The following is a 14,469-nucleotide window of genomic DNA, read 5'->3' as shown; positions in this document are numbered from 1 at the left end:
TTTCCTATTGAATTCAATGGGGAAGAAAAAAATTCTGCAAACATTGCCAAGTGTTATGATTACCTGTGTATCCACAGCAAAATTCACAAGTCCATATAGTTTAAACTAGATTAAAAAAAACTATACTCACTTCCATGGTGCTCCCGTGGCAATACTTCCCTGGTCCCTACCGATCTCTGTACACCTGGCCTCAATTCACAAGCTGCCACGGTCACGTAATGACACGTGCCGTTGGGAAATCTACAAGATTAGGTGCGGATATCCACTGCTGATTTCTGTGCGGCTGTCAGCGTATTTGCTGCGGATATTTTCTGCTAAATCTGCAAAATCTGCTAAGTTTGAATGTACCCTTAGGGCAAAGCCACACGTAGCGGAATTGCTCTTGAATTCCGCTGCGGACACTCCGCAGCGTTAATCCGCAGCGGAGCCGTTTCTCCATTGACTTCCACTTCTATTTAGTAGGGTTCGTTTAGACGATGCGGAAAATTCCGCTGCGGAGCATAGGCTGCGGTGCGGAATTTGGTGTCCGCAGCATGCAATGGCTGTTGCGGAGCTGTCATGCACATGTTATGTGTGCTGCGGATGCGTCTTGCTTTTTTGACATTACATTTCTTCATTCTGGCTGGACCTATGTATTTCTAGGTCTACAGCGAGACTGAGGAAGTCAATGGGGCTCCCGTAATTACGGGAGCGATGCTTGGAGACGTCAGTAAATAGTCACTGTCCAGGGTGCTGAAAGAGTTAAGCGATCGGCAGTAACTGTTTCTGCACCCTGGACAGTGACTACCGATCCCAATATACAGCAACCTGTAAATAAAATAGAAGTTCATACTTACCGAGAACTCCCTGCTTCTTTCTCCAGTCCGGCTTCCCAGGATGACGTTTCAGTCTAAGTGACGGCTGCAGCCAATCACAGGCTGCAGCGGTCACATGGACTGCCGCGTCATCCAGGGAGGTCGGGCTGGATGCCGAAAGAGGGACGCGTCACCAAGACAACGGCCGGTAAGTATGAAATTCGTTTACTTTCACTAGGGAAAGTGCTGTCCCTTCTCTCTATCCTGCACTGATAGAGAGAAGGGAAGCACTTTTACCGCAGTCCGCAGCAGCTAGTCCGCATCAATTTACTGCACATTTTGGGCAGATCCGCCGCAGAATCTGCAACGCAGATTCTGTGCGGCATTGATGCGGACAGTTGCGGAGGAAATCCGCCACGTGTGGGCATGCCCTTAGACTATGTCATCCTGTGCATCTAGCCCCTGTTTAAGAATCCCATGAGTGCTAGAATTAACCACTGGGTGCTAGAATTAACTCCTTCCCGCCGCAGCCCTTTTTCAGATTTCCAAAAGCCATAGCTTCTTTATTTTTCCGTCGATATAGTCCTATGAGGGCTTGATTTTTGTGGGACGAGTTGTAGTTTTTCGTAGCACCATTTATTTTGCCATATAATGCACCAGAAAACTGGAAAAAAATTATTTGTGGGGTTGAAAATGAAAAAAACCCAGCAATTCCTCCATGGTTTTTGCGCGTCGTTTTTACGGAATTCACTGTGCAAATAAAACAACATGTTAACTTTATTCTGTGGGTCAATACGATTACGGCGATACCAAATATATATAGTTTTTTCTATATTTTACTACTTTTACAAGTAAAAATCTAAGTGTAAAAAAGAAAATGTATTTTGTGTCGCCAAATTCCGAGAGCCATAACTTTTTATTTTACCGTCGATTAAGTGGTATGAGGGCTTATTTTTTGTAGGATAAGCTGTAGTATTTAATAATACCATTTTGGTGTACATGCGACGTTTTGATCACTTTTTATTTCATTTTTTGTAGGAGATGAGGTGACCAAAAAAATAGAGATTCTGGCGTTTACTATTTTTTTTACGGCGTTCACCGTGTGGGTTAAATAATGATATATTGTAATAGTTCAGACTTTTACGGACGCGGCAATACCAATTATGTTTATTTATTAGTCCCCCTAGAGGACTTCAACCAGCGATCGTTAGATTGCTTGCACGATATACTGCAATACTAATGTATTGCAGTATATCGTGATTCTGAGAGGCATCTATTAAGCCCTGCCGGAGGCGGATCTAGGGGGCTTCATTAGACCCCCAGGCAGCCATAGCAACCAATTGCGTTGCGGGGGGCGCGATGAGCTGTTAGAGGGGGTCGCCTCCTCTTTCTTACGTTTAAATACTGCGGTCGCTATTGACCGCGCCATTTAACGAGTTAAACTAGCGGGATTGCACTCGACCGCGATGCCGCTCGTTACTCTGAAGTGTCGGCTGTAACAAACAGCCGACACCGGCATCGTATGGAGCGGGTTCACTCCGTGAGCCCGTTCCATACTTCCCCTACCCGACTTTGGCGTATGGATACGTCAAATGTCGGGAAGGGGTTAAAGGGGTTTTCTCATCGCAGACATTTATAGCATAGCCACATAATATGTCATAAATGTCAGATAGATGCGGGTCCCACCTTTGGGACCCGCACCTATCTCTAGAACAGGGCCCCCTAAAGCCGGTCTACTGCTCTGTGTTGTGGCTGAGGCGTGTGATTTCCGACCATGAATTACGGAAATAGCGTATCTCGCTGAGCTACGCTTTATCCGTAAGTCCCATAGTTGGTAGTTATGGAAACAGCATAGCTCGCATGTTACGCTGCTTCCGTAACTGCCATTCACTACTATGGGAGTTACGGAAACAGCGTAGCTCAGCGAGCTACGCAGGTTTCGTAATTCATGGTCGGAAATCACATGATTCAGCCACAACACAGAGCAGTAGAATGGGATTATGGGGGCCACATTCTAGAGATAAGTGCGGGTCCCAGAGGTGGGACCCGCATCTATCTGACATTTATGACATATCCTGTGGATATGTCATAAATGTCTCTGATGGAAAAACCCCTTTAACCCCTTAGTGACCAACAATACGCCTTTTCACGTTCGTCACTAGGGGGCCTTAGGCTAGGCTGACGCCTTTTCACGTGAGCCTAGTCTAAGTCCTGCACGGGTCCCCCGTACAGGCTGGAGCCGGGGCTCAGCAGTCTGATGACAGCTGAGCTCCTGCTCCAACGCCCGCAATCAAAGTTTACTTCGATCGCGGCCGTTTAACCCGTTAAATGCCGCCGTCAATAGCGACCGCGGCATTTAACTTGTTTACAGAGGGAGATGCGCTCCCTCTGTCACCCATCGGCGGCCCGCAAATGCAATCGCGGGTTTCCGATGGGGTGTCATGGCAGCCGGGGGCTTGATAAAAGCCCCCAGGTCTGCCCTGGACATATGCCTGTTAGGACGCGCCGGAGGCACGTCCTAACAGATTTCCTGTCAGATTTACATTGACAGGCAATAATGCTCTGGTATACGAAGTATACCAAAGCATTATAGCAGCGATCTGAAGATCGCACAGTAAAGTCCCCTAGTGGGACTAGTGAAATAAGTAATAAATGTGAAATAAAGATTATTAATAAAAATTACAGTAAAAAAAAGTGGTTTTATTTAGTAAAAGTGTAAAAAATAAATAAAAGTACACATATATGGTATCGCCGCTACCGTAATGACTCCATTAATAAAGTTAATATGTAATTTAAACCGCAAGGTGAACACCGTAAAAAAAAACGCAAAAAACAGTGGCGAAATTGCAATTTTTTCCATTGCCCCCCAAAAAAGTCATAATAAAAATGAATCAATAAGTCCCATGCACCCCAAAACAGTACCAATCAAAACTACGTCTCGTCCCGCAGAAAACAAGCCCAAAAAAATCACTACATTGATGGAAAAATAAAAAAGTTACGGCTCTTGGAAAGCAACGATGCAAAAACAAATAATTTTAGTTCAAAAGTGTTTTTATAGTGCAAAAGTCGTAAAACATAAAAAACCTCTACATATGTGGTATCGCCGTAATCGTACCAACCCATAGATTAAAGTTAACATGTTATATATGCCGCACAGTGAACGGCGTAAATTTAAAAACGCATAGAACAATGGCGGAATTTCAGTTTTTTTTTATAATCTCCCCAAAAAAAAGTTAATAAAAGTTAATAAGAAAATTATATGTACCCTAAAATGGTGCTTTTAAAAAGTACAACTAATCCCGCAAAAAACAAGTCCCCATACAGCTATGTAGACGAAAAAATAAAAAAGTTATAGCTCTTTGAATGCGACTATAGAAAAACGAATAAAATAGCTTTGTCATTAGGGCCTAAAATGAGCTGGTCACTAAGGGGTTAAGCATACTATTTACCAATATGCCCAAGTCTCATTGTAAGTTTTACTATTTGTAGAGGTAATCACAGAATTTTTTTTCTCATCCTGTGGATAACATTACATTTTTCCACATTAAAAGCTTATTTGCTACTACTGTTGAAGCCTGACATTTCTTCAGATTCCTCTATAATACTATACTACCTTCATTTGTGTTAGGCTTCGTTCACATCTGTGTTAGGCCTAGTTCACACTGAGTTTTTTTTTACTCTGATTTTGACTCGGAAACCACGTCGGAATCAGCACCAAAAAAATGTCCGAAACCGCCTCCCATTGATTTCAATGGGAGGCAGAGGCGTTATTCCTCGGCAGTAATAAAAAGAGGCATGATCTTTCTTGTCTCGGTTCCACCTCTGACCGGCCATTGAATTAAATCGGAGGCAGAGAAAGCGCCTTTTTCTGCGTTTTTTGCGCACGGCGCCCAAAGGGCGAAAAACGACGTGAAAAAACGCAGCGAGAATCGCAGCAAGAAATTGCAGGCTGAAGCAGTTCCTGCCTGCAAAAAAACTCTGTGTGAACAGGGCCTTAAGGTTTTCTGTTGTTCTGCCTTGTCATAGGAATAGAACATTGAAAAACTGGAAGCGCTGAATCCATCAGATGACGGACACCAAATACACCCATTGACTTTAATGTCATCCATTGGGTCCCCATCATGGTTTCCGTCATTTAACGGAGCTTCCGACGCAGATGTAAACAGAGCCTTAGTTTCTAGACCTAGCTTATTGTTATTGTCTACAAAAGTTGACATTTTACTCTATAAGCCCTCTATGAGGTCATTAATAAATGTATTGAAAAGAAGAGGGCCCAATGCTGACCTCTGTGGTACCCAACTGGAAACTGTGACCCAATTTATGTATGTTTAATTTCTCCAGTTGTGGCGCTGCTGGGAAAAATGATCACTTTCTGCTGGGTCCCCCAACATATTACATCTAATTGCTGGAAACCCCAAAAACAAGGCAGCCTTTAATCAGCTTATCTCCGTGGAACCATTCTAAAACAAGTGGTTAATTGTTGCATTTTAAAATGCATGAAAAAGTGTCTTTTACCTTAAATTGTGTACATTTTGTACAAGCGTTTTTCTACACCTTCAGCATGCTGCGTTTCAATAAATCACCACAACCCAAAACGCTATGGATGTAGATATTCTCATATTTAACTATAGACTATTTGACAACAGACTTTCCCCTAACTGCAGCTTTTTAGCCCACCTTCCCACCCTAAAAAAAGGTTAAAAAATAATAATGTAGCAAAAACACAGCTAAACACTGTGAAACAAGCCTAATAACCACCCTCTGTCTTCTATTCTTTAGCCAGTCATTTGCAGTTCTTATGTGGCACAGTATCAAATGCCAATGAAAAATCTAGACATAGAAATTGAATGCTGTCTATCACGGTATTTATAGTAAGGTTTCTTATGCTACCCTGGACCCCGTGACATATAAATTTTTTATTATTTTAGGGAAACTTTTTTTTGGGTGGGTGAAGGGTTTACTTTACGCATCACTGTATAAATTTTTTTTCTTTAAAAAACACGCATTTAATAGATTGACTTTCTCCTCATCTATTTCTAGCATTCCACCCAGTTATTTTTTGGAAAGACAACACCGTCAGTTTTATGTTACTGTATTTGTAAGTGAAAAACATTTTTAGATTTGTGTTTCTCTCTTTGCAATGAATCTGTCTCCAGATTTGCAGTTTGCGGACAGCTGAGGGAGATACATCAAAAGTGTTAATGCGTGAATTAGTGAAAATGAGTATTTGGTGCAACTCGATAGGCATGTTTGACACATTTCTTTTCCTTAAGCCACCTTATGACTAATGTACATTTACACCAATATTTTGCACCAAAAATGGCACACATATTTAGTAAATTTGGTGCACTTTACAAATCTTCCTTGACTTCTTCAGCCTAAATATGTCTTAAGACTATATATATATTTCTTCCTTTTATGAATTTAAAAGAAAAAAAGAAGAAGGAAGAAGGATACATTACCATCATTTGTAGCATCAATCTCTACTGTTACACAGTCTTTGTCTATGCAAGGAACATCGCACAATGATGAGTCAATTAGACAGCTGACTTCGTAGGCCAAGCTCAAAATAAAAGCATCTTTGCAGCAGCTTTTCACTGGATGATCTTTACTAACATTGGGTAAATGATATTCTTGTACCAGGTCTGAAAGCTCTTGCCACATTGATGAAACAATAGGACTTGCTGGTAACTTAAAAAAACTTGACACATCATTTCTGAGCTGTGACATCCAGGAGCTCAGAGGTGGATTAAGCTCAGCCCCATTCTTAAAATCCCTCAAGAGTTGGCACAAAGCTCTGTGGAAGTGATATGTGTTAGATGCTGCCTGAGGATCCAATGCATCATACAATTTTGTTTTAACTGTTTTAGGCAGAATGGCGATTCCAAGTTTGTTAAGGATTTTATTGCCTGGATATTGAGAAACCACATCTGAATGGGAGTAGGACCAGTACCAAGACTGTCCAGCAATCAGAAGACCTCCTCCCTCTGCCACAAACTGCTGGATATTTTCTCCCTCTGTATCACTGTAAGATGTACAGCAGTAGACACTGAGCCCTTGAACTAAATCAGATACTTCACAAGTTAAGCCTTCATTCTGCAAGACGTTAGCAAGTTCTTTCAGTTTGTTACTGACACCAATTTTTCCCTTTTTACCCATATCTAACCAAGAAATTGCGTTTATGGTGAAAGTCTTAAGTTTAGGGCTAGATAATAATGTTTCATGTGTCTCAACAACAACACGTCCCATGCCATAAAAGGCGGCACCAACAAAGCATCGATAGTCATCAGTCATTCCAACCGGAAATGTCAATGGTCCATGAAGTAGAAGTTCTGAAGGAAGACCTTCCCCACTGATGTCCAGACTGGTTATACCTTGCAGAAGAATTTTTAGGTCTGTTGAAAAGTCCACACTGTAAAGATAGAATAATCACAAACATCAGCACCATGTAAGAGACATCTAAACATTATCTGAGAAATCTAAGCAGAGTAGATATTTACTATTAAAAACTATTGATTTCAGACAAGGCAATGTTTATGGTATATAAACATGCACCAATAAAAGGTAAGCAGTTAGTTTCATTAGAATTTTTTATTTATCAAGCTATCTGTACAACAGAAAGAATTGTGTAAAGGGAAAGTTCACCTTTTAACCTGTTCCCGCCCTACGGCGTACTATTGCATCATGGTGCAGCGGGTGATGTTTGGAGCGGGCTCACCCGCTGAGCCGGCTCCCTATGCAGCGGGTGTCAGCTGTGTTTCACAGCTGACACCCGGGACTAATGGCCAGGAACAGTGATCGCGCTGTTCCTGGTCATTTAACCCCTTAGATGCTGCGATCAAGCAAGATCGCAGCATATAAGATGTTAGAAAGAGGGGGCCCCCTCTGACAGCTCATGGCCCCCCCGCAACACGATGGGAAGTGCCGATGGTGCCGATGGTTGTCATGGCAGTGTAGGGGCCTAATGAAGGGCCCCAGGGCTGCCTTTTGTCATCTCCTTTTAAGGAGCCTGTAAAAGTGACAGTATACTGCAATACATTAGTCTAACGATCGCTGGTTCAAGTACCCTAGACGGGCTAATGAAATGTGTAAAAAAAAGTTAAATAACGTTTTTAGTAGTGTTAAAAAAATTAACAATTCAAAAACCCCCCTTTTCCCATTTTTTCTCTGAAGTAATGTAAAATATAAAAAATACTACAAAATTGATATCGCTGCATCTGTAAAATTCAGAACTATTACAATATAGCATTATTTAACGCATACGGGGAACGCCGTAAAAATATAAAACGCCAGAATCACTGTTTTTTGGTCACTTCATATCCCAAAATGAAATAAAAAGTGATCAAAAGTTCTCATGTAGCCCAAAATGGTACCAATAGAAACTACACAAAACATAAGCCCTCATACCGCTCAATCGATGGAAAAATAAACAAGTTATGGCTCTTAGAATGTGGCGGCAAAACACAAATTTTATTTATAACAATTAGTTTCTTCCTTGCAAAAGTAGTAAAACATAAAAAAACTATATAAATTTGGTATAGCTGTAATCGTATTGACTGGTAGAATAAGGGCATGACCACACATGGCGGAATTCCTCCGCAACTGTCCGCATCAATGCCGCACCTAATCCGGGTTGCGGATTACGGCTGCGGATCTGCACAAAATGTGCAGAAAATTGATGCGGACTGGCCGCTGCGGACTGCAGGAAAAGTGCTTCCCTTCTCCCTATCAGTGCAGGATAGAGAGAAGGGACAGCACTTTCCCTAGTGAAAGTAAAAGAAATTCATACTTACCGCCCGTTGTCTTGATGACGCGTCCCTCCTTCGGCATCCAGCCCGACCTCCCTGGATGACGCGCCAGTCCATGTGACCGCTGCAGCCTGTGCTTGGCCTGTGATTGGCTGCAGCCGTCACTTCCACTGAAACGTCATCCTGGGAGGCCGGACTGGAGACAGAAACAGGGAGTTCTCGGTAAGTATGAACTTATATGTTTTTTTACAGATACATGTATATTGGGATCGGTAGTCACTGTCCCGGGTGCAGAAACAGTTACTGCCGATCGCTTAACTCTTTCAGCACCCTGGACAGTGACTATTTACTGACGTCTCCTAGCAATGCTCCCGTCATTACGGGAGCCCCATTGACTTCCTCAGTCTGGCTGTAGACCTAGAAATACATAGGTCCAGCCAGAATGAAGAAATGTCATGTTAAAAAACCAATACGCTCCGCACCACACATAACATGTGCATGACAGCTGCGGACTTCATTGCGGAACTTAGAATCTCCATTGAAGTCAATGGAGAAATTCCGCCATGAGTCCGCAACCAGTCCGCCACTGCTCCGCAACAGACAGAGCATGCTGCGGACACCACATTCCGCTCCGCAGCCTATGCTCCGCAGCGGAATTGTACGCATCGTGTAAACGAACACTGCGAAATTAAAGTGAAAGTCAATGGAGAAACGGCTCCGCTGCGGATTAACGCTGCGGAGTGTCCGCAGCGGAATTTAAGTGAAAATCCGCCATGTGTGAACCCGCCCTAAAGATAACATGCCATTTTTACCGTTTGGTGAAAGTCCGAACCCCTCAAAACATTGAGGAATGGCTGTTTTTTTCCTATTCCACCCCACAAAGATTTTTTTCCGGTTTCTCAATACATTTTATTGTACAATAAATGGTGCCGTGAAAAACTACACCTGGCCCGGCAAAAAAACAAGCCCTCATATGGATATATCAACAGAAAAATAAAAAGTTACGGCTTTTGAAATTCTGGAGGAAAAACTTAAAATGAAAATAAAAAAATGGCTGTCCTGAAGGGGTTAACATTTTCTGAAATTGTATGTCAGAAGATGTTTTTGATGGGGGTCTATGCCCTGTGACCCCCAGGATTGCTAGAATCTCCAAGCACTGTGCCCCTTCAATTCACTAAGCCACTCATTGAAGATCTTCCATTCACTGCAATGAGATTTCTAATGCCCATAGAACGATATTAGACAGTTGCTTAACTTTATTATACAGTGATTAAGCTCCCTACATAAAATCCGAAAACCCTTTTTATTGCAAGTTTTATAATATAATAGAAATTATCGGAAATGTTAAGCGGCGTGGAGATAATGAAAGGCTGCTGGGAGGATTCTTATTCCCTTAGTACCTTCAGCAGACTACATACTGTTTATGGAAGTCTAAAGCCTGTGAATTGGATGCAGACTTTAAGTACAAAAGAGTCTATAATTTCTTTAGGGGCAGATATATTTTAACATAATATATATTGAAAAGTGTATGCAATTTATTTGCCCACACATAATGACTTTTCTTTATTAGGCTGGTTTCAAATACAGCATTTATCTGGATTTTTCTTATTCAATTCAAAAAGTAAAACTCATACAGTATATGGATTCCTTACACACAGAGTGATCTATTTCCAGCATTTTTTTTATTTTAATGTTGATGATTATGGCTAACCAGTAATGAAAAGCCAATATTTAGTGTCAGAAAATTAGAATATCAAATAAGCCCAATTTAAAAAATTATTTTTAATACTGAAATGTAGTCCTACTGAAAAGTATGTACAGTATATGCCCTCAATACTTGGTCGGGGCTCCTTTTGCATGAATTACTGCATCAATGCTGCGTGGCACGGAGGCGATCAGCCTGTGGCACTGCTGAGGTGTTATGGAAGCCCAGGTTGCTTTGATGGCGGCCTTCAGCTCGTCTGCATTGTTGGGTCTGGTGTCTCATCTTCCTCTTGACTATACCCCATAGATTCTCTATGGGTTTTAGGTCAGTCGAGTTTTCTGGTCAATCAAGCACAGTGATACTGTGGTTATTACACCAGGTATTGGTACATTTGGCAGTGTGGGCAGGTGCCAAGTCCTGCTGGAAAATGAAATCAGCATCTCCATAAAGCTTGTCAGCAGAGGGAAGCATGAAGTGCTCAAATTTCCTGGTAGATGGCTGTGTTGACTCTGGACTTGATATAACACAGTGGACCAACACCGTTGCTCAGTGATCCAAAGTCCTGTTTCCAGATGAAAGTAAATTTTTAATTTTATTTGGAAATCAAGGTCCCAGAGTCTGGAGAGGCATCAATCTGAGTTGCTTGTGGTCCAGTGTGAAGTTTCCACAGTCAGTGATGGTTTGGGGAGCCATGTCGTCTGCTGGTGTTTGTCCACTGTGTTATATCAAGTCCAGAGTCAATGCAGCCGTCTACCAAGACATTTTCCAGCACTTCATGCTTCCCTCTGCTGACAAGCTTTATAGAGATGCTGATTTCATTTTACAGCAGGACTTGGCACCTGCCCACACTGCCATAAGTACCAATACCTGGTTTAATAGCCACAGTATCACTGTGCTTGATTGGCCAGCAAACTCGACTGACCTAAACCCCATAGAGAATCTATAGGGTATTGTAAAGAGGAAGATGAGAGACACCAGACCCAACAATGCAAACGAGCTGAAGGCCGCTATCAAAGCAATCTGGGCTTCCATAACACCTCAGTAGTGCCACAGGCTGATCACCTCCATGCCATACCGCATTGATGCAGTAATTAATGCAAAAGGAGCCCCAACCAAGTATTGAGAGCATATACTGGACATACTTTTCAGTGGGCCAACATTTCGGTATAAAGAAATCATTTTTAAAATTGGGCTTATATAATATTCTAATTTTCTGAGACACTAAATTTTGGGTTTTCATTAACTGTTACCATAATCATCAACATTAAAAGAAAAAAAATGCTGGAAATAGATCTCTCTGTGTGTAATGAATCTATATAATATATGAGTTTCACTTTTTGAATTTAATTACTGAAATAAATTAACTTTTTGATGATATTCTAATTTATTGAGAAGGACTAGTACATACATATACATACACATACACATACACATACACACATATAGCATTTTGATTTATGACATTTGAATGGTGTTTTCAAGGTCAGTGACATTTTTTAACATAACGTTTTTCTCCATAAGCTTCTCAATAGAACTTAAAAAAAAACCCGGCTGGAAAAACTATTGGACAAAATGTTACAGATTAAACCTCACTAGTGAAAACACATGTAAAACAACACTCTTTGTTAAGAAAAAAGTCTTTCAATAATGAACCAGACCGAGAAACGCTATTTGTAGCCACACTCGACCACTCAACTAACTAATAGATGTCCTCGACAAGTAACACCCCATCCCCCCTACTATTAACTCAGAATTCCCTAATAGGATATTAAAAACTGATTTTCTTAACCAGACAACCCTCTTAAAGTGGTATATTGAAAGCTTGAAATTTGTACATTATGAACTGTGTGTACTCACTCAATGTGCCATGGAATCACTGGGATTTGATCAGTGATATCAAAATTTCCGCTGTCTCCATAACCATCTGTAAAATACACTCCAGCAACAGAAGTGATTTTATTTCCGGGAAAATTAAACAGAACATTATCAGGTTTGTTGGACCAATCCCCGGCTTGAGCTCCAATAAGAAGACCTCCTCCTTCTTTCAAAAATGAGATGATCTCCTCTGCATGACTGTCATCATAACCAGTTGTACAAAGCACTCCCAAATCTTTTTTCATACCAGAGATCTTCTCAACCTTGTGTCCAGAGGCAGAGAGGGTTTTTTCTAAATTGCCGAAGCTTGCATCAACACCAATTACTGCTTCTGAGGATGATTTCAGCCAAGATATTGCGTTCTTCAGGAAATCCATGAATTGAGGATGATCCAAATATGTTTCATGGGACATGACCACAATTCGCCCTTTTCCGTACTTAGAGGCAGCGATAAGAACATGTTTTTCAGGACTCACTATCACTGGAAATGCAGTATCGCCAGTAAGAAGAAGCTTGCATGGCTTGTTGCTCCCAGAGAAATCTAGGCTTCTGAGGCCCGTAACAAGAGTGTGGTAATCGTCACTAGAAGTCATAATTCTTATAAGCTGAAATAAAAAAGACAAAGGAGTGAACACTTGAGCAAATATATTTGGTTTAAGATTAATTATAAGAATATTTTAAGTCTATCTTGCTTAGTTGTAATGTAGCCAAAATATGTAACAAACAATTCTGTCGAAAACTTCCATCGGTCCAACTCAATTTTATTGAAGACAGCAGATGAGTAGCTTGCTAAGCAGTCAAATTGAACGACATTTGTTAAGCATCTCAAACGCGCCCAGGGCAAAGGTTGGTACCGAAAGCAATTCAATTACCCCATTGTACATTCAGGTTTTAAAAACAGGTCTTGCTTTAACCCTAAAAACACTATCAATTAATGTATTGATGCAATCAAAGAGCCATGATCCAAGATTTGAAGAATTTTGTTCCAACAAAAAACTATGGTAATCTAACGTTTTCTGAACAATGCGCAGATTGCAATAAAATCTGTAGACAAGGGGATGGGGTTGTGGTTTTAGATTATGATGATCATAACAGAGAAATTAACAAACTGCTTTAAGAATATTATTCCTATAAAATATTAAAAAGTAATCCAACACTGGCATTTAAAAAAAAAAAAAGATTTAGATATATTAATAAAGGCTAGTCTGTAGGAATTAAGTATAATATGAGTATGAATATCTGAACATAAAAAATTCTGTCATTCCAACAATTTATTAATTACCAAAAGTGCACAAGGACCCAAATAAAAAACTCTGGGATGCCTATCATTTGAGGGATTTTTAAAGAAAAAAAGATGCTAAGGCCGCTCAATCTTACCTAAAGGATACACAGAACACAATTGAGTCACTCCGTCCTTTTTCAAATAACACTTATGGTTTCATTTTAGGAACATGTGATGTCACATCTTTATACACCGTTATCTCTATAGATAAGGAGCTCCAAGTGTTTTTGTCTAGGTAGGGATCACAATTTGAAATAGATGCAGAAAGACTTTATATTAGACTGCATCGCGATTTGTTTGACACAATTATTTTTGGTTTAGTTCCACTTAGTCTCATGTTTTGCAAATATTTTTATGGCACATTTTTACACAAACCGCTTTGGATGTTATTAAACCAAGTGATTAGGATGGGAACGTTGTCCTCCTCAGGGAAGAATACTATTTCAATGAGATCAGGTAACAATTAGATAGTAAGTGCTATGGTTGCTTAACGGAAAACCCGATAGGAAACATAACTTGCACATTAAATAGAAAATTAATATATGTCCTATATGAGGGCTTGATTAGTAAACATGAATATGAATATCTGGAACTTAGGGAACCACGTATCCCCACAATCTACATACTTCCCAAGGTATATAAGAATACGGAAACCCCGCCAGGGAGACCAAATATTTCAGTCTGCGATAGTCCAACAGATCACCTTGGGAAATATGTTGATGAAAAATTAAAGCCTTTCATTTAAGTTAGTAAGTTACCCTCCTTTGTTTTAGATACGGGAGATCTCTTAAGGAAAATGAATAATTTATCCTTTTTGCTAGTAGGCCTGGATGTTATCAATCAGTATATACACTATATACCTCAATCACACATTATGTAGGACTTCCTGGAGAAACGAGGGAGAGATTGGACTCATCAGAATGAATTTATCATTGAGATGTTGGATTTTGTACTGAACCATAATTCTTTTTCCTTTGATGGAAAGTACTACCTCCAATTGCAGGGGACTGCGATGGGGTCCTCCTGTGCCCCATCATATGCCTGTCTGCACTTGGGTTGGTGGGA

The 14,469-nt window shown here is 40.7% G+C and overlaps 1 protein-coding gene across 1 annotated transcript in view; it reads right to left on the bottom strand.

Moving 5' to 3' along the window:
• Window positions 1-12,715, bottom strand: part of LOC142749512 (TRPM8 channel-associated factor homolog) — a 64,039-nt gene extending 51,324 nt beyond the window's left edge. The window contains exons 1-2 of the mRNA XM_075857626.1: window positions 12,105-12,715; window positions 6,257-7,206 (exon numbers count right to left, since the gene is read on the bottom strand). Of these exons, the coding sequence (XP_075713741.1) occupies window positions 6,257-7,206; window positions 12,105-12,715 (1,561 nt within the window). The remainder of the gene's footprint in view (window positions 1-6,256; window positions 7,207-12,104) is intronic.
• Window positions 12,716-14,469: the final 1,754 nt, after the last annotated feature.

The sequence above is a fragment of the Rhinoderma darwinii genome, chromosome 3, assembly GCF_050947455.1.
Source record: "Rhinoderma darwinii isolate aRhiDar2 chromosome 3, aRhiDar2.hap1, whole genome shotgun sequence".
NCBI lineage: Eukaryota > Metazoa > Chordata > Amphibia > Anura > Rhinodermatidae > Rhinoderma > Rhinoderma darwinii.
Note: the sequence above shows the minus strand (reverse complement) of the source record. Positions and strands in the feature narration are given on the sequence as shown.